Genomic DNA, 25,977 nt, shown 5'->3' with positions numbered 1-25,977 from the left:
TTCGAGAACGAATCGAACTTACGGTTTTCGGACATTCGGTCGGTGACTAAAACGAACGGTTTGCGAACCGATCCCAAGAGCCATTGCGGCGTTTACTGCCGTGCACGAGTATAAGTGACTGAACCACGGGGGTGCCTCCATGCCCCTCTAGATCTGGCGATAGCCAGTGTTGCTTTTTACAGTCATTATGCTTTTGAATTCTTCATTTTTACCACACTAATCCTCTGTATGCATGAATTCAGCAGTTATTTGTTTTGGTTAGTTGTTTGAATGCAATTGTTCATCATGAAGGCCTACAAAATTGATGGTGTTGAGAGGATATAATTGGGTTCTATGTTGGCACTTTGCACAAGTGGTTCATTGGCACCCTACATAATAGGATACATGTGCATCCGATATGTGAATTAACACAAGATGTGCTTTATATTACATATAGCTGCTCTAATACTGAGATGCTACTGAAAGACTTCTTTATCTGGTTCAGACGTGTTAAACTAGGGCTGCACCTAAGCTCTGCAGGGTGGTAGCAGGAGTAGCAATGAGTAGCCCTGATTTACAGGTATGTCCAGACACACATGAGGACAAACAAACATGCCATATCTCTTTGGGTAAGCTTGGTATGCTAGGCCAAAGCAATAAAGAAAACAGAACACTAACCTCACCCATAAACACTTAATAACCACAAAAGTAAAAGTTAACTTCCTATTAATAATGGAAGATATTTGGCACCAAATTTCAAATGACAATTCATTTTGCAATTGGTAATTCAATGTGCAATTTCATTGTGCATCTGTCAATTCGATAAGCAGAGGTGGCAATTTCAGGTCCAGAAAGTAAAAAAACCAGACCATGATTTACTTTCAACCAACTAGTTGAGTACTCTGTGACTGTGACTCTTTATGCTCAACTGGTTGGTCAATAAGTAAATAAGTAAAGTGAATGCAACAATGGATAACAAGGTGATTAACAAAGACCCGCCTTAATGAGAGTACTGATAGAAAGGAGGAGAAAACTAGACAAGAAAAAAAAAATGGAGCTTACCCTCCTCCAGCAGTGGTGACACAATACAAACAACTAATTCAGACAAAAACCCCTACATAGTATTCGATGCCACACCTCCCACCCCCAGGCAAGTTTCACAAACACCATCCAAAACAAAGTGAAATTGGCTTATAAAGTCACCACTGCCTTAGAAGATGGTGCCAGAGGTGGGCTGTGTTGCCTATGTTGCGTAATGGGTTGACTGGCATTGGATATGTGCTACCACCTTACAATGTTAGTCACAAAGCGCACACAAAAGTACATCACATCAAAACTGCACTGCTCACGATCTTGGAGGGGCTCCACCTAGTGGAAGGGAAGACAAAACGAGAGCACACACCGCTGCTCATGCCACAAAAAGACTGTAACAATCAGTGCCAAGAAGATTGTCTGTGTATTGCTCCAAATATTTATTCAAGTTCAGTATTCTTCAATTCCTGCAATAAATAAACAGAAACAAATAATACATTGTATTTTAACACTACATAAAAGGCTGCCTTTTAGATCAAAACGTGTACTCACATAAAATAAAATTTATTTGCATGTAGCAATTTTAACTAAAACTGAAATGGAAAAGAACAGGCTTCTCAGTCACCTATACAGTAAGCCCTCGTGCATTCGCGCTTCGTGATTCGCGAATTCACAGATACACGAAAATTTTATTGGAACCGAACTGTTTTTTTAATTAAATATTTTGTTATGTTTCTATGTATTTTTGTTCTCTCTCTCTCTTTTTGTGGTTAGCGCACACAAAGTATTTTTACAACTTATTATTTCTGTACGTATTTACGTAAATTTTAATTGGTTGAATACCTGTACCTGTACAGTACGTACGTTTCCTTTACGTATTTTATTAAATTGTACATTGCTTACGTAGCCTATATGATTTCTGACAATAAGTTTACAATAAGTTTCCCGTTCGTTTAGAAAATGAAAATGGCAGCCAATGCCATGTTCTGTGAATTAGTAGGGGTAACATTATTATACTGTACTGTAAATGTGCTAGTGTGACAAATATCTGTTAGGCGATCCTGTACTCTATTTTTACATCAAATATTTGTTTTTTTAAAGGTAATGTATTAAGCTGACTTAAAAATTAAAGTGTTGATAAAATGTTTTTAAAATTATTTAAAAATATTTAATTAATAAAAATTAAAGTGTTTTGGGTGCACATTTAGGGTTTAAACTATAGAAATAAGCGCATATTACCTTTTTAGTGACTCTACCAAACATCCGCCAATCCTCCTCATTTGCGACGGGTTCTGGAACGTAATCTCGCGAATGTCCGAGGTCTTACTGCATTAGTATCATTTAAATGAAAAGGTGCTTTGTTTGCCTATTTTAAACACATGAGTACAGGTATGTGGAAGCTTCATTTTGCACTTTGCTTTCATTTCAGACATACATGCACCGAGGTGCAAGCAGAGGGACAGCCGTTTATCCAGCACTCTGACGTACACTCAACGTGCACCTTCATAATGAATTCATTATGCATTCGTAGAACATTAAGTGCACCTTCATAATGCATTCATTATGCATTCGTAGAACATTAAGTGCACCTTCATAATGCATTCATTATGCATTTATAGAACATTCAGTGGACTTTCATAATGCATTTATAGAACATTCATAAGCAGCATGCAAGTACACCTTAACATCCTAACATCCCTTAACAGCTTTAATATACATTAATAACAAATATTACATGATTATACAATTATAATGTTTGTTATTGTAATATAATGTTTGTTATTAATGTATATTACAGCTGTTAAGGGATGTTAGGATGTTAAGGTATACATACATGGTGTTTATGAACGATTTCTGAATACTTAATGAATACACTATGAAGGTGCACTCAATGTTTTATGAATGCAATATAAAAGCATCATGAAGGGGTGGTTAATGGAAAGCATTACCAACTATTCTGCCAAGGGCAGGATTTGAAATGGCAATCTTCCCATAACAGGCACAGAGATATGTGCAAAAAATGATTAAAGAAATAAAATTGTAAAGCTTTGTGTATTTTGCTTAGTAATTAAAAACTGTTCTGAGTAAAATCATTGCATAGCTTTGACAATGATAACCACTTCTAAATACTTCTTGTAAGCATCAGTTATCTTGCTGCACCTTGCTGCAAACTGCACCAATTATACGGTGTAAGAATGCCTTTATCCCCGCTACTGGTTACCAGCCTCACCAGAGACTTTCTATGAAGCATTATGTTTAAGTTTGTGATAGATACGATTTTTTCACCTTTTCTGTCTTGTTTCGGATCTCCTGTCTTCTCCTTAGGATTAGGAAAATAACCCAAACTGTGGCTATAGATGTTACAGAGCTCAGAAACATCACAAGATGGAGACGACCATCTGCTTCCTTGGTTTTTTTCTGCCAGCTTTCTACAATCAATCAGTTATACAAATTAATAAATGATTTAACTCGACCAATCCAAATACCAACTAGTGATTTAGTACAATGTCTCGGGGGGTCGGGGGGAGGGGGGGGGATGCAAGGTACAGCTTGGATGGGATGCCAATGCGTCATAGGGCACATACAAATATAAAGCACACGCTATACCTGCTATCTTCCATCCATCTATCCATCCATCCATCCATCCTCTATACCTGCTTGTCCTATCTCCTGGGAGGAAAGTATAAAACGTTAAAAATGAACAATAAGCTGGCTGCATAAGTGTGCACTCCCTTAAACTAATACTTTGCTGAAGCACCTTTTGATTTAATTACAGCATTCAGTCTTTTTGGGTACAAACCTGCCATCAATTAAAGTGACTCTGATTAACCCCAAATAAAGTTCAGCTATCCTAGTAATTTTTTCCTGACATTTGCTCAGTTGCATCCTACAGCAAGAGTCACGGTTAGCAGAGAGCTTACAAAGCATCAAAGGGATCTCATTGCTGAATGGTTCCAATCAGGAGAAGGGTACATTAGATATACCATGGAACACCATGAAGACAGTCATCAAGACGTGGAAAAAATATGGGATAACAGTGATGTTACCAAGAACTGGACGTCCCTCCAAAACTGATGAAAAGACAAGATGAAAACTGGTCAAGTAGGCTGCCAAGTGGCCTACAGCAACACTGAAGGAGCTGCAGGAATTTCTGGGAAGTACTAGATTGTGTAGACAACAATCAACAATATATGACAACAATCTCCTTTATTCTCCAAATCTCTGGACTATGGGGTAGTGTTGTAAGATGGAGGCCTTCAAAGAAAAACATCCAGGTCTGGCTAAATAAAAAATATATATACATTCACCTAAAGGATTATTAGGAACACCATACTAATACGGTGTTTGACCCCCTTTCGCCTTCAGAACTGCCTTAATTCTACGTGGCATTGATTCAACAAGGTGCTGAAAGCATTCTTTAGAAATGTTGGCCCATATTGATAGGATAGCATCTTGCAGTTGATGGATATTTGTGGGATGCACATCCAGGGCACGAAGCTCCCATTCCACCACATCCCAAAGATGCTCTATTGGGTTGAGATCTGGTGACTGTGGGGGCCATTTTAGTACAGTGAACTCATTGAAACCAATTTGAAATGATTCGAGCTTTGTGACATGGTGCATTATCCTGCTGGAAGTAGCCATCAGAGGATGGGTACATGGTGGTCATAAAGGGATGGACATGGTCAGAAACAATGCTCAGGTAGGCCGTGGCATTTAAACGATGCCCAATTGGCACTAAGGGGCCTAAAGTGTGCCAAGAAAACATCCCCCACACCATTACACCACCACCAGCAGCCTGCACAGTGGTAACAAGGCATGATGGATCCATGTTCTCATTCTGTTTACGCCAAATTCTGACTCTACCATTTGAATGTCTCAACAGAAATCGAGACTCATCAGACCAGGCAACATTTTTTCAGTCTTCAACTGTCCAATTTTGGTGAGCTCGTGCAAATTGTAGCCTCTTTTTCCTATTTGTAGTGGAGATGAGTGGTACCCGGTGGGGTCTTCTGCTGTTGTAGCCCATCCGCCTCAAGGTTGTGCGTGTTGTGGCTTCACAAATGCTTTGCTGCATACCTTGGTTGTAACGAGTGGTTATTTCAGTCAAAGTTGCTCTTCTATCAGCTTGAATCAGTCGGCCCATTCTCCTCTGACCTCTAGCATCAACAAGGCATTTTCGCCCACAGGACTGCCGCATACTGGATGTTTTTCCCTTTGCACACCATTCTTTGTAAACCCTAGAAATGGTTGTGCGTGAAAATCCCAGTAACTGAGCAGATTGTGAAATACTCAGACCGGCCCGTCTGGCACCAACAACCATGCCACGCTCAAAATTGCTTAAATCACCTTTCTTTCCCATTCTGACATTCGGTTTAGAGTTCAGGAGATTGTCTTGACCAGGACCACAACCCTAAATGCATTGAAGCAACTGCCATGTGATTAGTTGATTAGATAATTGCATTAATGAGAAATTTAACAGGTGTTCCTAATAATCCTTTAGGTGAGTGTATATATACATCAGGTCTTCCAAAAACATGTAGGGAAAATGTGTCATGGTCTGATGAAACCAAGGTTGAATTATTTGGCCACAATTCCTAAAGGAGTTTTTGGTGCAAAAATAGCACTGCGCATCACCAGAAGAACACCAGACCTACAGTGAAGCGTGGTGGTGGCGGCGGCTTCATGCTTTGGGGCTGTTTTTCTTCAGCTGGAACTGGGGCTTTAGTCAAGGTGGAGGAAATTATGAACAGTTCCAAATAGCAGTTAATTTTGGCCCAAAACCTTTAGGTGTCGGCTAGAAAGCTGAGGATGAAGAGGAATCTCACCTTTTAGCACAACAATAACCCCAAGCATGCATCCAAATGAACAAAAGAATGGCTTCACCAGAAGAAAATTTAAGTTTTGGAATGATCCAGACTGAGCCCAGACCTACATCCAACTGAAAATCTGTCGGGTGATGAAGAGGGCTGTGCACAGGAGATGCCCTCACAATCTGACAGATTTTGAGCCTTTTTGCAAGGAAGAGTGGGCAAATATTGCCAAGTCAAGATGTGGCATGCTGATAGATTCCTAGCCGAAAAGACTGAATGCTGTAATTAAATCAAAAGTTGCTTCAACAAAGTATTAATTTAAGGGTGTGCACACTTATACAACCAGATTATTGTATGTTTTTTGTTTTTTATATTTTCCCCCCTCCTTTATTAAAATGAACTGCACATTCACTACAGTGCAAATGTTAGTGAATTTAATGTGCCATAGTAAAAATGTTCACTAAGAAAATAACTGTACATAACTAACGTTAATGTCTTCATTCCTGATTAGAGGGAAAGAACTAAAAACCAAACATAATCCAATGCAAAATAACTACAATACTTCACTGATCCTATATTAACACAGAAGGCATGCTGATTCCATATCATATGCTGTATTTATTCTCCATAAGCTAAAACCCTTTTTAAGGAATCAGTTGTCTCTGCATGTTCAATAATTTAGCAACACATACCTGATACACAGATGTTAAAGTCAGTTACATTCATCCCACCACTGTAAGCATGTTCACAGGAGTAATTTCCTTCATCGGCCTGCTGTATGTTGCTGATGCTAAGGAATACTGTGAGCCCAGTTTTGTTAAATGACATCCTGGGGTCACATGTGCTGTCTAATTCATTAGTGTCAAGGTCCAATGTGATTTTGCACATATTGCCATCAGTCCTTTGCACAATACAAGCCATAAGCACTGACTCATTGGATAAGCTGTTTGTGCATAGGAATAAACCACTGCTTCCAACTTCCAGACAGTCGTTCATCAGTCCTGCAGTTTTAAAAGGCATTTTTAAAACTTTAAATGCAGTTTTGTATTATCCAGTAAAATATTACATTATGTTATATGAAAGTGTGTAATGCTGACATTGAAGAAAAAACAATACATATTTAAGACATCATGTAAAAATCCAATATTAGTTCTGTTCATTTTTCATTAGATACTCAAACCCTGTGTATCTCTTGGGATATTCTTGTAAAGACTGAAAGATAATGGCATTAATTTTATATACTAAATATATTTATATTTTATATATTTATTTATAATTTATATTTACTTAAATTTAAAGCTTATCAATAAGGTGAACTTTATTTAAATCAATCTAAAAAGGATTTGCTGCATATTTCTGGGCACATTTGCAAGCAAACAAGTTGTTTTTTGCAAATACTGCACATGCCATACTTTAATTTCTACTTTAATCCCAGTCCTAAATGTGATTTGTCTGAACTATCAACCCTCATAAGCTGCAGATCTCCTTACCTTCAGTGAGTACACGCATACTCCACAAGAGCAGACTGAATGCAAACCCCAGTGTTTTCCTCTGCATATTTGCATCTGCTGAAACAGTATCACTAAACTGAAGTTTTCTTCTTTCTTGAGTTGATGCTCAGACGGTTAATATAATTAATTTAAGGCAAAAGCAAAACTAAACTGTGGTCAGAAGAATGTCGTCAATAGAATGCAAGCGCTAAAACTAGCAGCCTTAGCATTTGGTATGAAAGGTTATGTGAGGTTTCACAATGAGTCCCGAAGACCTTTTCTGAGCTGACCGTGGCAGTGAGCTTCCGCCCAACAACCAAAGCAGCAGAAGCCCAGTCCGTGACAGCGGGCTGCATTGTTCTGTAAAAAGTCAGTGTGGAGATTTGACACATTTTGGGGGTTAAAATTCATGTTACATCCGCTGTACATAATGTTTGCACTGCCATGTCTTTCCTTGTTTTTGTGTCCCTGTTTCTACATTTTGCTTGTACAGTATTTGGTGTGTAAAGTATGTTTGTTTCTAGTGAATGTATACATGTTAGTATGTAAAATGTCTATGAGTAAATGTGTAAATGTAATACCATGGGACTCCACATGTTAGCAAATGAAAAACATAACAATAATATGTTTATTACTCTCATACCACAGAATTGGATGTATTCAGCAAGCGTTGGAACACTCTAAGATGTTGTGTGGAAATGACAGGCACACAAATGGCACTGTGTCATAACTCACATGAGGTGATTTAATATTGGAAAATTCAGAAGTGAAAACAAGTATAGTTATTTAATTCTAACAATACTGTCCATACCGAAACACTAGATTTTTGACTGTAATTGACGTAACTAGCAATACAGCTAATAATGCAATAACAATAATGGAAAATATGTTACTGCTGTAGACTCACAGCCGGAAGCTGTGGCTGGTGGGTTTCAGACCAAAACACAAACAACAGTGTAGATGTGCAGTATCAATTTCCACAGAACTCCTGCAATGCGCTACAGCGGTCTTTTTTCACACTCATACCCTCTCCCCCCTGCACTGAGAAAAAGTGACGCGAGGTTTCATTTAGCTTCTTAGCACCCTAGTGCAGCAGCCTCTGAACAGGCTTTTTCAGTCCGCGGTCACAAGGAGCGGCACAGGAGCTCATTCTTACCAACATCAGACTGTATAGTAGCTCAGCCTCAGCTGTCAATGCACACAGAGTACTGCTGTTTGGCTCCCTGCTACAGCCTTTTGTTCTCTGTATTTATTACTTATTTATTACTGAATTATTTACTGTGAAGAACCCTTGCTGTAACAAAACAATTTCCCAATGGGGATCAATAAAGAACATCCATCCATCTATCCATCCATCCATCCATCCATCCATCCATCTATCTATCTAAGACCTCATACAGAGTATAAAAGAACTATTCTGGGAAACAAAACAGGTGTAGGGTCTGGTGAAGGAAAAAACTCTAAAAATTGTAGATTGTGTATCAAGAAACATTTTTTTTCTGATTAAATAAAACATTATGAAATGGATCAGCAATGACATATATGCACTTAATGTGTTTAACAATCATAGCATACAGTTGCAAAATGTCCCTAGATGTACCTATAACAATGATTTGCCTGATTTTCATTAACGTATATTCATTACAAATATGCTACTTCAACCTGCATGCTTTTTCCACATAGCAATATGGATCCCAAAGGTTACTCTTTTACTGTAAGAGAATCAGCAGCTCCTCTGACTCATTCTACTTGACGCTATACAATTTATAATTTCATAGTTTCATAGTGGGTCTGCTGACAACTATGTTGCTCCAAGCCATACTGTGCTAGACAGTACTCAGCTAGACAGTACTCAGCTAGACAATACTCAGCTAGACAGTACTCAGCTAGACAATACTCAGTTAGACGGTACTCAGTTAGACGGTACTGATACAGCCCCTTCAGCCACACTGCCAGCATTTACACACATTCACCGATACATCATCTGGGGTTGCAGGGTGGGGGGGGGGGGGGCGCTGACTTGCTGAACTTGCGGAAAATTCTGGAAGGAAACAGATGATTAGAACTGGTTGTTTTTTTCTTACTATAAGACAAAATTATTACATTAAAAAAAAAATTTATACAATTTGGCCCTGCGGTCATAGTCTCCATGATGGGCTCCGGACCCCCAGTTACCCAGAATAAGATATGTGGTTACAGAAAATAGAGGGATGGCGGGATGGATGGATGGATGGATGGATGGATGACACAACTTGATAGATTTTCATACCTTATCTTGCTAAGATGATTCCTTAAGATGCAAAGTCCAGCAACTATGCCCTTTAGAAAGCAGAATGAAACCATAGAAATGATTATCCATTTCCAGGGTTTAAGAGCCCTGTCTAGAAAAGAAAATCACATGTAAGTATTGCCCACACTAAAACAGTTATGCACGTCTGATTAAACTTAATATCCAATTAGTAGCAAAAGACTGTAGCTTTATACATACCGGGGAGCTGAAGTGTCTGTGTATAATTCTCTGTCCAGCTGGGGTGTGTCACTATGCACTGCAGCGTGGTACCATGCACATGGTCGGGCAGTTTCAGCCGGATCTCCATGGTGTAGGAGCCATCTGGGTTGTGTACAGAGCTGCTGGTTACAGTGGCGTTCCATGAAGTTCTCCATGAGATGGAGACGTCTGATTTAACCCCTGTGGCTGAACACACAGCTTCTCTGTGGTCAGGGTCCAGTCGGGTGGAAATCTGTTGAGGGACTAAATACATAGTCGTTTATGTTTATGAATTGTTTATAAATTAATCACATGTATGATTTCAAAAATCAAGAAGCACTGGCATCCTATCATTAAGATTATTTTAATCTATAAATGTACATACATCTCTCTTACCTTTGGCAGTTACAGTTATTACTGCTATGTGGTACCCATCTTTGAACACTGTCTCACACTGATACCGTCCTTCATCTCTTTTTGCAAAGTGTGGAATGTGCAGGTTTGTATTGTCACACAGGATCTTTCCATCGTTACATGTATCATATTTAGGATCGTTATCACTATGCGCCATTTGACACTGCTTTCCGTCAATGTCTATCGTCCAGGTAACGAAGAGAACCAAAGCCCATGTCTTATTGGAGCAGTTCAGAGTAACACTGCTGTTCAGGTCAAATGTTTCACTTCTGTATTCTGAAAAGGCAAAAACAAGTAATTAACATAATATAAGATTGTTTAATATCATTATATAGTGTTAAAAGATAAAATACAGAGTCGTCAGAGGTCTACGGTGGTATTTCTGCATGAATATATAATATAGTCCATTTTGAATGTGACTGTATACATGCATTTCTTGAGCTATACTTTCTCTTTCTTTTTGCTTACATCCATAAGTATGAATAAAGCTAATTTCTGATCCAAGTAGATACAGGATTTACAAGCTTTATCCTATTAATACTGTACGGAAATGGTGGATATGTGGACCACTTCCTCATATTCCTTCTGCAAGTGGAGCTCAATTCTAAGTATAACATCGACACTCAGGAAGCACAAGAAACGTTGATGTTAGAATAAAAAATATTAGTTACCATCTTGTATTGTGGAAACTTGATATTGTTGACTTTCTCCTAAGAGAAATGAACGTATTAGTCGTAAAGCACTTTTTAAAATGTTAGTAAAACAGTTTACTGTTTTTTTATATAAAGAACAGCCCAAATTCAAATAACAGTCACACTACCAGAAACACGATGGGCGAAATGTGCACACTTTGAAAAGGCTCCTCTTATACCCTTAAAACTTGAAATCAATGACGATAAAAACTAACAAACCTTTTGTCAGGTGACAGAAGGTGGCAGGAATATTCAGAATGGAAATAAACATCCACATTTTTGGGTTCCAGGTTTCTCATGAACGTCTTGGTACCTTGTTGCTTGTTGCTTGCAGCATTTAGTGAGGAACTATCACCCTGAGTTGAAAGAGCTGGTGCTGGCTTCCTGTAGCATGAGCGCTGCTTTACCATGATGAGTATATTTCTCTTCAGCTTTGGAAATTTTTTCTGGGCCTTTGCATGATCAGAGTTATTGCTGGGGCAGTTTTCAGGGAAGCAAATTTTTTTAACACTCCTGCTTTCTGACTCACACTCATGCAAGAAATAATATGGCAAATCTGTATTATTTCAGTATAAAACCTGAAATTAGCTACATTAAAAGCATTAAGGTAGTTTGCAAACCCTACAGACTATTTACAAGGTAATAAAACTTTTACATACATGTAGATTTGTGTGCAGACTTGTCTCAAATTCAAAATCTCACACCAAGCAGCTGACCAAAGATGGCAACCCTGACTATATTAACAACAATTCTTTGAAGTGAACAAACTTGCAGAGCTGCCATTTTGACTCCAGAAAAACACCAACATATACAGAATGTCACATCTCGGGGAGACACGGATCGAGGAAACATGAACTGGAGTCCAGAATCAGGGAACGCGGGGTGTATTAGGAAGATACTCCTAATACAGGACATCGTTAATGACAGGACTGGGGAAACATACTCGAATGCGGACTGAGATACATAGGATTAATCACAACAACCAGAAACAGCTGGTGAACACGGGGAATCCACACGGGGTAGATGAGGGGGCGTGGCTGGCGAGAGGGTAGGCCGAGCGGGGCATGACATAGAAACACAGAAAGTTTTACTACTTCACTGTGATTCCTGTGACCACCTCCTTGCTACCTAATGAAACCCCTGTTTACATACATTATAATAACCAGACGATTGCGAGTGAGTGGACTTGCCCCAGACCTCAACATCCATGCCATCCCCATGTCTCATCATGCCCCATACAGTGTTGTAGAAATGCAGTTTAAGAACTAAACTCTGGATCTTCATTAAGAAACCACTACAGAGAGGAAGCAGATGGGCTTCACAGTGAGTCAAACTTATTTGATGTTCCTCTTTAGCCAGCCTACATATGAATGAATTAAACACAACTGAATGAGAAAAATGGATAACATTGTTTTGGGGTTGAGCCCCATCTCTGATTTATCCAGAATTCCTTGACTTTGCTCAGCAACATACGGTCCTTATAGAAAAAAACTGCACCCTATGCATTTCATTGGGCAAAGATATACCAGAGGTCCCTGGCTATTAGGACTGTATCCCTGAGAGATGCACTTGTCTTTTCCAAACCTAATATTTACCTCAGACAGGGGGCTGGGGGCGGAGTCATGTGGAGTCCATTGGCCCCAAGATCTCAGGCCGTGAAACTGGACACATCATAATCATGCTGGAGTGTCTCGCTATGAAAGGTGCTCCCCTCACCCTCTGTTATTACCCCCCCTTCATTTCCAGGTTGTCCACAATAAAGGGACCTTGTCCACGCTGCCCTCCTCTCCTGGAGAGATGTGTCAGTGCCATGCTACAGCTGTCTTTTGTTCCCATTTTTTTCCCTGCTACTTTTATTACATCAGTTTCCTCTCTCACCCTGAAGTCCCTGGATCTTCCTCATGCAGTACAGACCCCTCTCCACTGCAATACATGAAGCAACTTGCTAAAAACCTTCAGAAAACCAAATCACAATTCTGTTTGCAATCCTGGCGATTCATATTCTACTTGTAAGTTGCACTGTGTACTGTTTCATGTTGGAAATGATCTGAGAACATGAACTGGATGTGAAAATACTGCCCAAATACCAGTTCCGCACAGTGGATGAACCACAAAGTATGCTTATCTTCCTTCACATTTGATAAAAGTTTTGACTGAAACATTATCTGAAATGTTAAACATAATACGCGATAAAAAATTTGTTGTTTACTTTATTAATAGTAACTTTATGTCCATGTCACCTCTCCTGTCCATCCCCTGATATGACCAGCAGGAGTCACTATTACTCCTCCAGAACCTTCCTTTTGCTTCCCAGCTGTGTCCTGTTTGTGATCTCCAATCCTCATGTATTAAACATCAACTGAATCGTATCAGTCCTTTGATTCAGTTTTGTATTTATTTAGTATTTAGTGATCAGTGGTCATTGTCAACACACCACAGCACACAGTGCACAACAACGAAATGTGTCCTCTGCATTTGACCCATATGTGACTTTCGTGACATAGTAGGGGGCAGCTAATTCAGCGCCCAGGGAGCAGTGCTTGGGGGCGGTACCTTGCTCAGGGTACCTCAGTGGGGCCTTGCTGGTCGGGGATTCGAACCTGCAATCTTGCAATTACAAGTGCACTTCCTTAACCATCAAGCCACCACTGCCCACTTTGTTAGACTGGTATATACATGCTTCCCAGTCCTGTCTCCCCCAATTCTGCCATTTTTCCCTGTCGTTGCCTCAACCCTGTAAATTATACATAATGTCCCATTTGGGGGGGGGGGGGGGGTTCCCCCATACATGGCTGCATTTTGGGGGGCTCCTTCTACCTTCGCTCATGTTACAAAATAACAGAACTCACACAAAGCCCCAGCAGCCCGTGCTTCCGCCTGGGCTATCAAACTGCTCTGCATCCGGGGGACCTGATACCCTGTGTGCCTCATCTATAGAACAGAGAACTTCTTCACCCTCCTGGATGAACACCTGTCATGGAGGAGTGATTCTGCGGTATGGAGGATCCCCAAGGTCAGAACCTTCTTCCTGTGCGCGGAGAAGGTGCTGTCCAGACTCACCCCAGATGCAGATCTCCTGGAGGCGGAGAAGGTCCGGCGCTTAATGCCCAAAGTGCGCTGGCAAGTGTATAGCCACTCCGCCTGCTGCCTACCCACAGCTTGCGGCAGCTTAGCCCACCATCTCCCCAAACCTCACAGTGGCTCAGCCCACCATCTCCCCAAACCTCACAGTGTCTCAGCCCACCATCTCCCCAAACCTCACAGTGGCTCAGCCCGCCGACTCCCCAAACCTCACAGTGTCTCAGCCCACCATCTCCCCAAACCTCACAGTGGCTCAGCCCGCCGACTCCCCAAACCTCACAGTGTCTCAGCCCACCATCTCCCCAAACCTCACAGTGGCTCAGCCCGCCGACTCCCCAAACCTCACAGTGTCTCAGCCCGCCATCTCCCCAAACCTCACAGTGGCTCAGCCCGCCGACTCCCCAAACCTCACAGTGTCTCAGCCCGCCATCTCCCCAAACCTCACAGTGGCTCAGCCCGCCGACTCCCCAAACCTCACAGTGGCTCAGCCCGCCGACTCCCTGCAGCTCACAGTGTCTCAACCTGCCGACTCACTAAACCTCACAGTGGCTCAGCCCGCCATCTCCCCAAACCTCACAGTGTCTCAGCCCACCATCTCCCCAAACCTCACAGTGGCTCAGCCCGCCGACTCCCCAAACCTCACAGTGGCTCAGCCCGCCGACTCCCTGCAGCTCACAGTGTCTCAACCTGCCGACTCACTAAACCTCACAGTGTCTCAGCCCGCCGACTCCCCAAACCTCACAGTGGCTCAGCCCGCTGACTCCCTGCAGCTCACAGCACTCAACCCGCCAACTCCCCATAATTCGCCGCGGCTCAGCCCACCAGCTCACCACAGATGCCCTTGCAGATCTGTCCCCCCTAGATCCACCCACCACAGATCCGCCTGCTGGTTCTGCCTCACAAGAGGAAGAAGCAGAGGAAGATAGCGGTGCCTGTGGCTGCCACCCTGCTTGACCCAGTGCTTCCAGAGCCCAACCCAGGAGAGGTTGTACCTCTAGAGCCCGGCCCAGGCAAGGCCGCCACTCCACCCAATCCTCCAGAGTCCTACCCACAGAGACTCACTGCACCTGAGGTCGACCTGGGAAGGGCCGCACAGGGGCCCACTTATCCCATCCTTGCTTCTGCTGAGGCCCCAGGGCCCATCCTCACTGCTGCTGCACTTGGCCCTGAGAGGGCCGCTCTGTCCACACTGCAGGGGCCTGTACTACGGAGCGGGGTTACTGGCTTATCGGAGTAACTTGTCGGATTTAAGGTAGTCTGGGCAAAATGTAAATTAACAAATATGAAGTCCATTTAAACTGCGGTAACTTAAATCTGACAAGTTACCCCAATAAGCCAGTAACCCCACTCCGTAGTACAGGCCACAGGCTTCTGACCCAGAGGAGGCCGCTGTGCCTGTGCTCCTGCCTCTTGGCCCAGGAAGCGTCCTATCACCCAAACCTGGCTCTGCGGCAGCTGTGCCACTCAAACCTGACCAGGTGAAACCACTCCTCCGGTCAGGACACTGTTCTGGACTGATCAGCCTGCTTTGCTTCATCTGCCATCCCACAGAGAAAAGCCACACATCTCCAGATGTCCTATCGGCACCCGCCTTGTCTCCTGGTGTCCCACTGGCACCTCATACCCTGTTGTTTTGCCGGCGCCCACCTCATTTCCTGGTGTCCGACTGCTGCCATGTCCCTGACTGTCTTGCTGACCTGATCCTGGACTCTGTACCTGTCCCCTTTGTCCCTCTACCTGATTGCCCTGTCTTGGAGTTTGTAGTGATTTTGGTATCTCCTGTCCTGTCCTGCCCTTGTCAGTTCTATCCCCCTGGTCTTGTTGTATGTCCTGTCCTGTGGTTCTGCCCTGCTGTGTCTTGCCTGATATCACCCTTTGTGTTCAGTGTGACCTTGTGTTCCTGGTCCATTCCTGTGTCTTGTGTTTGTTTCTTTGGTTCCATTATGGCCTGGTCTCTGTCCCTTTGGTCTTGTTCTGGGTCTCACCTGGTGTCTGTCCTGTGTGTTCTGTTGATCTGGCCATGTTCTGTCCCATCTTTGGACACATCTGTCCTGTCCTGGTCATGGACGAGTTTCCCGTGCCCAGAGTACCCACTTTTTTTGGAGGGGGGGGGGTGCTCTGTCAAGACCTGTCCGTTGCAGCCCCCGGTATGACCAGCAGGGGTCCCTGCTGGTCCTTCAGAACCCTCCTGTTGCTATCCAGCTGTTTTCCTGTTTGCATTGTTCCCTATTGTCGTCCCAACTCCTCATAAATTAAGTCCCCTTCAGAGGGCTTTGCCTCCATTCACGGCTGCATTCTGGGGTTTGTACTGCCTTAGCTCACACTAAGAACTGCTTTTAAAGGATATTTATTTAACACCAGACCCCAAAATAAGACTATTTTAATCTTTCACTGTGTGAGTACTTTAAGCTAATAGTTCCACTGACCACTTGGCCACAGTTGTATGGGAGTGTAGAGCCCATCCCAGGCAGAACACGGCCCAAAGCTGGGGTACACCCTGAATGAGATGCCAGTCCTCTCTATTACATGTTTTCACATTTTTATTTATAAAATCAGAAGTTTTATTTCTACAGTCTGAAACATCAGTTAGAAATTAGTGGAATTACTGTCAAACTTCATGTAAATGGATGCAAGTTAATTTGGACACAACTGTACATGTATGCTTTTCATACTGAAGGGACAAAGTTTAATTTTGTCAGTATAATACTGAATAAATAAAAATCATACATGTATCCTTTCTACTTTAAAAAGCACTTATGGGTTTATGTTGCTCAGGATCGCAACTGAATAGAATCCATCGTCCTTCTGAATGAAGGTGCTGTAAGGTTCAAAATCCCTCATGTCCTGTAAAACAGTTCATTTCATCACAAAAGCAGCACCACAGTACATAATTCCTACAATGACACAAGGCTGTCTAATATATAAATATATAAGGCACTTATATACGTATAAAAGTGCCAACCTTTGCTTTGGTATAAGGCTGAAAAACTTTAAATAAACCAATATTGGGTATGCATTTTCAACACATTACAGTACATTTCTGGCCATTTGTATGCATTAGTTAGTTTTGCCAAAATAAAATGGACAAGATACACATATATACACATATTCCTTTATAGAGTCATTAAAAATCATTTTCTGTACCTGATCTGTATGCGAAGAAAGGTTCACTGTTTGTGTTCTGCACGCGCTGTATAGAGAAAGTCACCAGTTTCTATTAGCATGTTCATTTTACACATATACACCCACCTAAAGGATTATTAGGAACACCTGTTCAATTTCTCATTAATGCAATTATCTAATCAACCAATCACATGGCAGTTGCTTCAATGCATTTAGGGGTGTGGTCCTGGTCAAGACAATCTCCTGATGATTTAAGCAATTTTGAGCGTGGCATGGTTGTTGGTGCCAGACGGGCCGGTCTGAGTATTTCACAATCTGCTCAGTTACTGGGATTTTCACGCACAACCATTTCTAGGGTTTACAAAGAATGGTGTGCAAAGGGAAAAACATCCAGTACGCGGCAGTCCTGTGGGCGAAAATGCCTTGTTGATGCTAGAGGTCAGAGGAGAATGGGCCAACTGATTCAAGCTGATAGAAGAGCAACTTTGACTGAAATAACCACTCGTTACAACTGAGTTATGCAGCAAAGCATTTGTGAAGCCACAACACGCACAACCTTGAGGCGGATGGGCTACAACAGCAGAAGACCCCAGCGGGTACCACTCATCTCCACTACAAATAGGAAAAAGAGGCTACAATTTGCACGAGCTCACCAAAATTGGACAGTTGAAGACTGGAAAAATGTTGCCTGGTCTGATGAGTCTCGATTTCTGTTGAGACATTCAAATGGTAGAGTCAGAATTTGGCGTAAACAGAATGAGAACATGGATCCATCATGCCTTGTTACCACTGTGCAGGCTGGTGGTGGTGGTGTAATGCTGTGGGGGATGTTTTCTTGGCACACTTTAGGCCCCTTAGTGCCAATTGGGCATCGTTTAAATGCCACGGCCTACCTGAGCACTGTTTCTGACCATGTCCATCCCTTTATGACCACCATGTACCCATCCTCTGATGGCTACTTCCAGCAGGATAATGCACCATGTCACAAAGCTCGAATCATTCCAAATTGGTTTCTTGAACAAGACAATGAGTTCACTGTACTAAAATGGCCCCCACAGTTACCAGATCTCAACCCAATAGAGCATCTTTGGGATGTGGTGGAACGGGAGCTTCGTGCCCTGGATGTGCATTCCACAAATCTCCATCAACTGCAAGATGCTATCCTATCAATATGGGCCAACATTTCTAAAGAATGCTTTCAGCACCTTGTTGAATCAAGGCCACGTAGAATTAAGGCAGTTCTGAAGGTGAAAGGGGGTCAAACACCGTATTAGTATGGTGTTCCTAATAATCCTTTAGGTGAGTGTATTACACCTGTAGCCTTTGGGATAGGCTCTGGAGCCCCCACAACCCTCACAGGACAAACGGTTACAGAAAATGGATGGATGGATTTTACATATTGCACTTTATTATGCCTTTTAACAAACACCACATCCATCCAGTGCCCAACTCTTCATCCAGTACAGAGCTGTGCAGAGACTGGAGTTTATTCCACTGGACAAAGAACACAAAGCAAGAGAACACTATGGACCAGATGCAAATCAGTAGTAGAGTACCCATTGATATATACACACTACTGGTAATTCAGAGATGCCAGTTTCCCTAATTGCATGCTTTTGTACTTTGGAAGGTAAGCTGAGCAACGTGGGGAAATTATGTACATTCCAGATACAAACACTTGTACTCATATCTTTGTGGGGACTGTCCATTCATTTCTATGGGCAAAACCCTAATCACAACAATGACAACCTTAACTCTTACCAAGCCCTAACCCTAACCAAAAATTATGAAATGAAATACAAGTCTTTTGGCATTTTTAGCTTTTTGATTGGAGTCGCAGACTTTTATAAAATGGGAGTTCCCCTTGAGAAAAAACGGTCCCCACAATGTAATGTATATCTGACCCAAACACACACACACACACACACACTTCCTGGGTGAGTTTGTGCTGAATAAAAGCATTTGTAGCACTTTGGGGTAAATGTTTTTTAGATAGGTGAAATATTTTCAATGTCAAGGCATATCAGACAACCTGAAAAGGGGTGGAGAGACCTCAGACTCCAAAGAGTTAAACCCTCAGTGCTACAGGTATGAGGGAGTAATACTATCCTGTGGCAGCCATATACCATACAAATATTTCATTTCACTCGCCATAATAATTTCTAGAATAAACAGCTGTGGAAAAAATTAAGAGACCACTCTAAATTTTTAAACAACTCTACATTTTTAAATCCTGGTTTAATCCTGGTTCTGCGGGCAGAAGGCTACACTGAGCAGCAGGTTGCTTCCAGGTTCAAAATTTCTAAGACAGCAGTACACAAGAATAAGGTGAAGCCTGAGACTGAGAACAACCAGAAACCAGCCAGGTAGAGGGCAGGAGCGACTTTATAATGCCAGAGGTGACTTGTCGGATTAACTTATTCGACAAATTCTCATGAATCATAGGATGACATCAAGTGACCTTCAAAAACAATGCCAAACATTAAGTGCAGGTGTGAAGGGCACTGCTAGGACAGTTTGTTTCAGGCTCTTGGAAGCAGAACTGAGGTCCCTTAAAGCAAGGAAGAAGCCCTTCATTAATGAGAAACAGAGAAGAACCAGGCTTCAGTTTGCAAAAAAGTATATATTATTCACATAAATTGAGAAATGAGTTAAACAAAAAAACTGTGCTGTGGTCTCTTAATTTTTTCCATGGCTGCATATGACAAATGATCCATTAAAAATGTGGAAAGTGATTATCACCAAGTAAATGAGAAATTCAAATTAATTAAGCATAATATTTGCCCTTTGGGAAGTATTAAAGATTTTTATGTAGAGAAATTTATTCTCACAGGAAACATTTGAAGTGAGTGAATCTGCTATAAGAGTCATATCTGGGGTGAATTCACCTTTATAATGTAGCTATAAACCAGATCCCTCCTTCCTTCTTACACACTATGGCAGTAGGACAGTGTAAAAGACTGGTGAACAGTGGTGAACAGAGAAACATCTACATTCAGCACTTATTCTCTTACCTTTTATGATACAGCAGTAAGCTCCACAAGATTAGAATTACAATACAGATCATGCCAATAGATACAGCACAACTGAGAAGTATGAGATATCCATTGTTTGATTCGGTTGGGGATTCTGCAAGAAAAATTAAGACATTTTATAGCTGCCAACATTTCCGAAAGGGCAGATTTTAATTTTGGAAAAACATAGAATGCTTTCTACCTATCAATTTAAAAGGCCAGATTTGTATTTTATAATTGTATCATGTTAACAATCTTACAGTGCCACATAAAAGTTTAATAATATTAACATCATTCTCGAAATTTCAACAACGGCCTAATTATCTAACAGATACAAGCAATTTTTAAGAGAGAATTATTCAGATCATAGATTAAAAACAGGTTGGATAGCAAGGTTAATTAATGAAGTTTAATCACTGTAATCAGAATTACAATCAGAAGTCTTATTACTTGGAGACCACGTGAACCAATCAAAGCCCCAATAACCAGGACCAGGTTGGGGGGGGGGGGGCTTACACATAACAGTGGAGCCTGTCTGCTCTTATTCAGCTTGCTGTGTGCTGATTCCATTTTATACTCTGTATTTATTCCCCACAGGTTAGAGCCCTTTTTTCAGTTGTCTCTGCATGTTCAATAATTTAGCAACACATACCTGATACACAGATGTTAAAGTCAGTTATATTCATTCCACCACTGTAAGCATATTCACAGGAGTAATTTCCTTCATCGGCCTGCTGTATGTTGCTGATGCTGAGGAATACTGTGAGCCCGGTTATGTTTAATGACATCCTGGGGTCACATGTGCTTAATTCGTAAGTGTCAAGGTCCAGTGTGATTGTGCATATATTGCCATCAGTCCTTTGCACACTACAAGTCATAAGCACTGACTCATTGGATAAGCTGTTTGTGCATGGGAATAAACCACTGCTTCCAACTTCCAGACAGTCGTTCATCAGTCCTGCAGTTAAATTGTGCAAGATCCAGGTAGAATAATATTAAGAAATGTGTACTGTTACCAGGAAAAAACCCTTAGTGATAATTATAAATTATATAATGCTGATAATAAGCAGAACAATTTTGTTTTAAAAAAACCTGTTAAAAACAATCATCATTCTTTTCCTGTTATTTTTTAACTCACAATTATAAAAGATACACACCCATGTGGTCTCTATTTAATGGTGTTATTTGTTTGTTTTGTTTGTGTGAGAGAGACAGACATTAACTTATTTGCTGGGAAATTAAGATATAACTGGGAATTTATATATACTTAATTTCAAAACTCATTGGCTGGAATAAAGCCATTATTTATACTATGTAATAAATATTCAAACAAATCTACATCCTTTCCATTTTAAACTGTTTTAATGTTTCCTTCTTACATTGTTTTTGTAAATATACGACACACATTTCCCTCAATCATAGAATATTTTTATAGAAGGAAAACAATATTATACATCTGCATTAACACATGTGGTGTGTCAGAACCATCAAACTTCACAGATTCTCCATCTGCTTACCTACGGTGAATATGTGCACGCTCCACAGCAGCAGACAGAATGCATACTCCAGTGTGTCTCTCTGCATTGTAGTGACTGTCGAAAGTTTATTATTTAAGGTTCCATTGCAATGCAGAGTTCATACTGTCAATGGCAGATAATCGAAAAGTAAAGTGTGGTCAGCAGAAGGCGAGCAACAAAAGCAGAAGCTGTAGCTTTCGTTATTGGTTACGTGATGTTTCATAACTCCATAAGGGCTTTATTTAGCTGGCACACACACCACCTTTGCAGCTAAAGCAGGCTGTGAGAACGGGTTGCATTACTGTGTCAGAAGTCAATATGGCAGTTTCACAGTGGTAAACAAAACAAGAAAAATGTTGGTAGGTCTGAGAAATGGAGTATAGTGTACAGAGGGCAGACATGAAGGGCACTGTACGATGGCTGATAAGGGGTTACCAAAAAAGATCTAACTGAAGAGCAAATTTCCAAAACTCAGTCCATTTTTTTTTTGTTTTAAAATGAGACCACCAATGACCTAAAGTCAGGCTTCCTCATATGTTACAGTATTGGGAACCAAAACTTTTGTCAAACACCCACAGAAACTTTCTTAAACACATGTCACGTGGAGTTTTGGGAATTTGCTCTTTACTTGTCGACCATGCAGATAAAGGCTGTAACGCATGGGATGGGGTATGGGATGGGGCATGGGATGGGGTATGGGATGGGGTATGGGATGGGGTATGGGATGGGGTATGGCTCTGTGCGTTCGGGGTCTGTGCCCATGAGCGCACCTGAAGTAAAAGCTAGGCTAGTTTCATTAGCTCAAGATGAATCATAACCGTGAGATTGCAGAGAACCCAGGTACATTCAAGTCAGCATTTGCGTTATCCAGTACAGTTTTTTTTTTTTAAGTAATTTCGTTAACATAGTTATTTTATGTGTTAAAGTTAAGTTAATGTAACATGAACTTTGGTGTTCTGTTTAGTGTTCCAAATGGTTGGTGACTAATAAAGAATTTTTTGTCTTACACCCCCCCCCCCCCAAAAAAAACATTAAAAATCAAGGGCTTGAACCGAACCATGGAATCGTTACACCCCCATAGCTGAGTGTTTTGAGCAAGGTCCTTAATCCCAGTTGCTTCATGGATATAGTTAAATCCACTTTGTGATGCCACTTGTACACTGCTTTGGACAAAAGCATCTGAGAAAGAAATATAAGGCGACACTCTTGTAAAATGCCTTAAAGCTCCTTTGTTATATTTTTGTACCACTGGTTTACTGCAACTGAAATATATCAGAATAAGCAGTATTTGTTCTGTAAAGTGCTTTTTATTTAATGTGCTTTGCATGATATTACGCCCTACCCCTCCAGCCCTCCTGTCACCTTCCTAGTGTGACTCTAACAAGCCATGCCCATCCCTCGTTCGTCTTACCTCTTGTTCCTGCCCTTGTGTTACTCACTCCAGCTGCCACTTGTTTAGCTCCCTCGTTATGCTTCCCTGGCAGCCAGAAGCTGTGGCTGGTGGGTGACAAAATAAAATAATAATAATAATAATAATAATAATAATAACCTAAAGCTGTACAGATGTACAGAAGACTGATGCAATGCAGTAATTAGCATGGAAACCCTTGCTAAACTATTTTTAGCTGTGCTCTCTAATTCTGTTAAGATAAATTAAAAATACTGGATATTTGGAGACAGAAATAGATAAATGATCTTCACTGGAAGAGGAAATGCAATAGCAAGAGATCAGTTAGGACATACATTCCCAACCCAGTCCTCGGGGAACCCTGGACATTCCACGTTTTTGCATCCTCTCAGCTCCCAGTGCACCTGATTCTGTGTTCCTGATTGGCTGGGAGCTGGGAGGGAGCAAAAACGTGGACTGTCTGGGGTTCCCCGAGGACTGGGTTGGGAAACATTGAGTTAGGAAACCCATTCTGCTCTGGGCGGAAATCAGTGAAGACAAGAAATTAAATGTTATGTATGGACCTTAGGTACTTATGTAACCCCTCATGTGTCTGCGTTGTGGTTTTCACTCAAAGAACGAAGGGACGTGGGGCCATGCAGCGGTTTTATTCACCTGGCACAAATAACACAAGGTTGGGAGTCCGCAGGGCGGCACAGCTTGAAATATATAAGCAATGCGCTGGCTTAATCTCCAAAACTGTGCCATATTTATGAATAAAATAAAATACAAAATGAACACAGGAAAGTGCATGATATGTACCTGGCACAAATAACACAAGGTTGGGAGTCCGCAGGGCGGCACAGCTTGAAATATATAAGCAATGCTAGTATGGGGAGAGACGGAATGTTAGCTCACGTGTGGTTTCAAAACTTCGACAAAAATCCATTCAAAACTACATAAACAACAACATAAAGTACACCGACAACATCTACAAGGAGGGAGATGCAATCTCTATCGATCAGTATTGATTTGAAATGTTCACTGGAGCATACGTCGGAGCGCTGTTGACATAGAACTTACCGCTGGCTTAATCTCCAAAACTGTGAGAGAGCCAAGCAGTTCTAACTAAGCTACCACTAGAGGCCAGTATTTGACCACTATACGATTAGTATATATGGGAAAAGCTGGCTCACACAGGAGTGCAAGTGGAAACAGCAAAATGTACACTGTTACACTTATATGCCTAACCAGTAGATGGCACTGTGATGTCTGTTTTAGGTAGAAGTTGCGTTTAACTATAGGAAAGGAACCGAATAAAAAAGAAACGTTGAGTTGTGCTTGAGAATGTCAGTGTTGGCTGCGTTATTGAACGCCTCCATGAAAGGCACCGGTACACCACAGAAATAGTTTTTTATATCATACATACCAACATACGCTTATCATACAATAGCGACTTATTGGGCTCATCAACAGCTTTCCCTGCCTTCAAGTCATCTTGGAAAAATCGTAAATATATGATAAGAGCACCTGAACGCCACTGTATTTACCAGTGAGAAACTTTATGTCCCGACTTCCCGTGCTGGGGCGCATCATTATGGAGACAACGGATACCTCTACAGTGAAATGCAAATTATTTTCAAAGTAGTACATTTTATCTAGCGCGTCATCGCTAAACTCTTAATTGTTTTGAATGTTGGTGAGAATCGTTATTAAATGGTGTACAGTAAAAAAATGTGATGGCTTTTGCCTCAAAAATTATTTAATCTAGTTAGTTAGCTACCTGTTGTTTAAACAAGGGATTACGAAAAGTAATGTAGGCTAATAATTGATTAATGTGATGATTTATTGTTTTACATATATTAATCAATTAACTTATGTTGTAAACTGGACCAGCTAGTAACTATAGATTGCAACACAAACAAATGCGTTCCTTTGGTTTTCTTCAAGTTCAATTAACGGTACGAATGCGGTTTGGCGTTGGAGGAACGAGAAATTAAAACAAAAAGTAGCTTTCTTATAGCCTCCATTTTGCTCCGACTTAACCACTTGGACGCGCGTCTTGTCGTAATTACGATTTCCCTTCTGCCTACTGGGATCCTTCGATCGAGTAGCACTTGAAGGCTGCTTTTGCCTTTCAGCGATCCGACCGCCAGCCTCATGAGAGCTATTGAAATAAATCAATAAATAAACAAATAACTAAAATAATGTTAAAAAGTAGACATCGAGCTACCCTCATCCCATACTTAGCCTCTTCGTTCCGTCTTTGCATACGATAATCATGTCATTTTCCGCATTTAATTTCATACAAGTTTAAAAATAAAGGAAAATTAAGTTATTTTAGGGCAACTATTGAAAGTTTAAATACATCGTATTAGTGATGACAAGTAATTCTAAAATGCTGTATGATGCAGATAAAATCAACATAGCCTAATCACATTAATTCTTACCATCAGGCAGACGCTACAGATGTGTGGCATCAGGGTCCTCAACACTCCGTATGCAGAAGTTTTTACATGCAGATCGTCAGGCTTATAGGCACGTCTCTCGCCCACCGCCCCTCACAGCACACTAACTCTGTAGAAACAGTCTACCTCCAAACAATAAGACGCTGTTCTCCTTTTTCTGCACTAATACCCGGCACGTAAGCCTGGTCACCTACCTCTAGCTCTTCCTTATCCACGCCCGTGCAGTATTTGCAGTTTACATTGCACTACATGTTATATTGCACTGCGTCAATGTAATTATTGTTATAATTGTATTCGCATGTATTGTCTTACTGTAAGTGCCTTAATTTGTATTTGTCATCTGTGTTCTGCGTTTATGTCTTCCCGTGCTGGAAGAATATTTAGGGCAAGAATTTCATTGCGTAGTGGAACTGACTGTTTACTACCATAAGCTCTTGAACCTTGGATAAAAGGGTGCTGAATGGAATTGTTCATAAAA

At 41.3% G+C, this 25,977-nt stretch overlaps 2 protein-coding genes across 19 annotated transcripts; both read right to left on the bottom strand.

Annotated features, from left to right (window-relative positions):
• On the bottom strand, nucleotides 1-25,680 carry LOC111852678 (uncharacterized). Of its 17 annotated transcripts, XM_072700603.1 has the most exons (9): nucleotides 25,482-25,680; nucleotides 23,854-23,917; nucleotides 23,056-23,141; nucleotides 21,645-21,767; nucleotides 20,780-21,085; nucleotides 20,128-20,242; nucleotides 17,767-17,823; nucleotides 17,135-17,180; nucleotides 16,513-16,834 (listed from the first exon to the last, which is right to left on the bottom strand). In XM_072700603.1, exons 4-9 carry the CDS (start codon nucleotides 21,709-21,711, stop codon nucleotides 16,745-16,747), a joined length of 681 nt encoding a protein of 226 aa, XP_072556704.1. In that variant the 5' UTR covers nucleotides 21,712-21,767; nucleotides 23,056-23,141; nucleotides 23,854-23,917; nucleotides 25,482-25,680; the 3' UTR covers nucleotides 16,513-16,744. The 17 variants fall into 17 exon arrangements, 10 of the variants coding, with proteins under 10 accessions (XP_072556704.1, XP_072556700.1, XP_072556701.1 ...); XM_072700599.1 differs by lacking the exon at nucleotides 23,854-23,917; XM_072700600.1 differs by lacking the exon at nucleotides 23,854-23,917 and having other exon boundaries at nucleotides 21,645-21,719.
• Nucleotides 8,036-11,371, bottom strand: LOC111852714 (uncharacterized). 2 transcript variants are annotated; one of them, XM_072700522.1, is made up of 6 exons: nucleotides 11,129-11,371; nucleotides 10,889-10,927; nucleotides 10,200-10,493; nucleotides 9,804-10,067; nucleotides 9,585-9,696; nucleotides 8,036-9,356 (listed from the first exon to the last, which is right to left on the bottom strand). In XM_072700522.1, the coding sequence occupies exons 1-6, from the start codon at nucleotides 11,184-11,186 to the stop codon at nucleotides 9,296-9,298; spliced, it is 828 nt and encodes a 275-aa protein (XP_072556623.1). In that variant the 5' UTR covers nucleotides 11,187-11,371; the 3' UTR covers nucleotides 8,036-9,295. The 2 variants fall into 2 exon arrangements, with proteins under 2 accessions (XP_072556623.1, XP_072556622.1); XM_072700521.1 differs by having other exon boundaries at nucleotides 8,036-9,696.
• Nucleotides 25,681-25,977: the final 297 nt, after the last annotated feature.

This window comes from Paramormyrops kingsleyae, chromosome 16 (genome assembly GCF_048594095.1).
Source record: "Paramormyrops kingsleyae isolate MSU_618 chromosome 16, PKINGS_0.4, whole genome shotgun sequence".
Lineage (NCBI taxonomy): Eukaryota > Metazoa > Chordata > Actinopteri > Osteoglossiformes > Mormyridae > Paramormyrops > Paramormyrops kingsleyae.
The sequence above is the reverse complement of the archived record's forward strand: the minus strand, read 5'-3'. Positions and strand labels throughout refer to the sequence as shown.

What these genes read in the sequence shown, in the direction of transcription:
- LOC111852678 (XM_072700603.1), bottom strand. Translation starts at nt 21,711, where the DNA reads ATGCAGAGAGACACACTGGAGTATGCATTCTGTCTGCTGCTGTGGAGC. An exon ending in TTACTGCTGTATCATAAAAG is followed by an intron (nt 17,824 to 20,127) that starts GTAAGAGAATAA and finishes ATGTCTCAACAG; the next exon opens with AAATCGAGACTCATCAGACC. An exon ending in TTTCTTCGCATACAGATCAG is followed by an intron (nt 16,835 to 17,134) that starts GTACAGAAAATG and finishes ACTGTTTTACAG; the next exon opens with GACATGAGGGATTTTGAACC.
- LOC111852714 (XM_072700521.1), bottom strand. Translation starts at nt 11,186, where the DNA reads ATGTGGATGTTTATTTCCATTCTGAATATTCCTGCCACCTTCTGTCAC. An exon ending in AGTTTCCACAATACAAGATG is followed by an intron (nt 10,494 to 10,888) that starts GTAACTAATATT and finishes TTGCCTTTTCAG; the next exon opens with AATACAGAAGTGAAACATTT. An exon ending in ACAGACACTTCAGCTCCCCG is followed by an intron (nt 9,697 to 9,803) that starts GTATGTATAAAG and finishes TTTCTTTTCTAG; the next exon opens with ACAGGGCTCTTAAACCCTGG.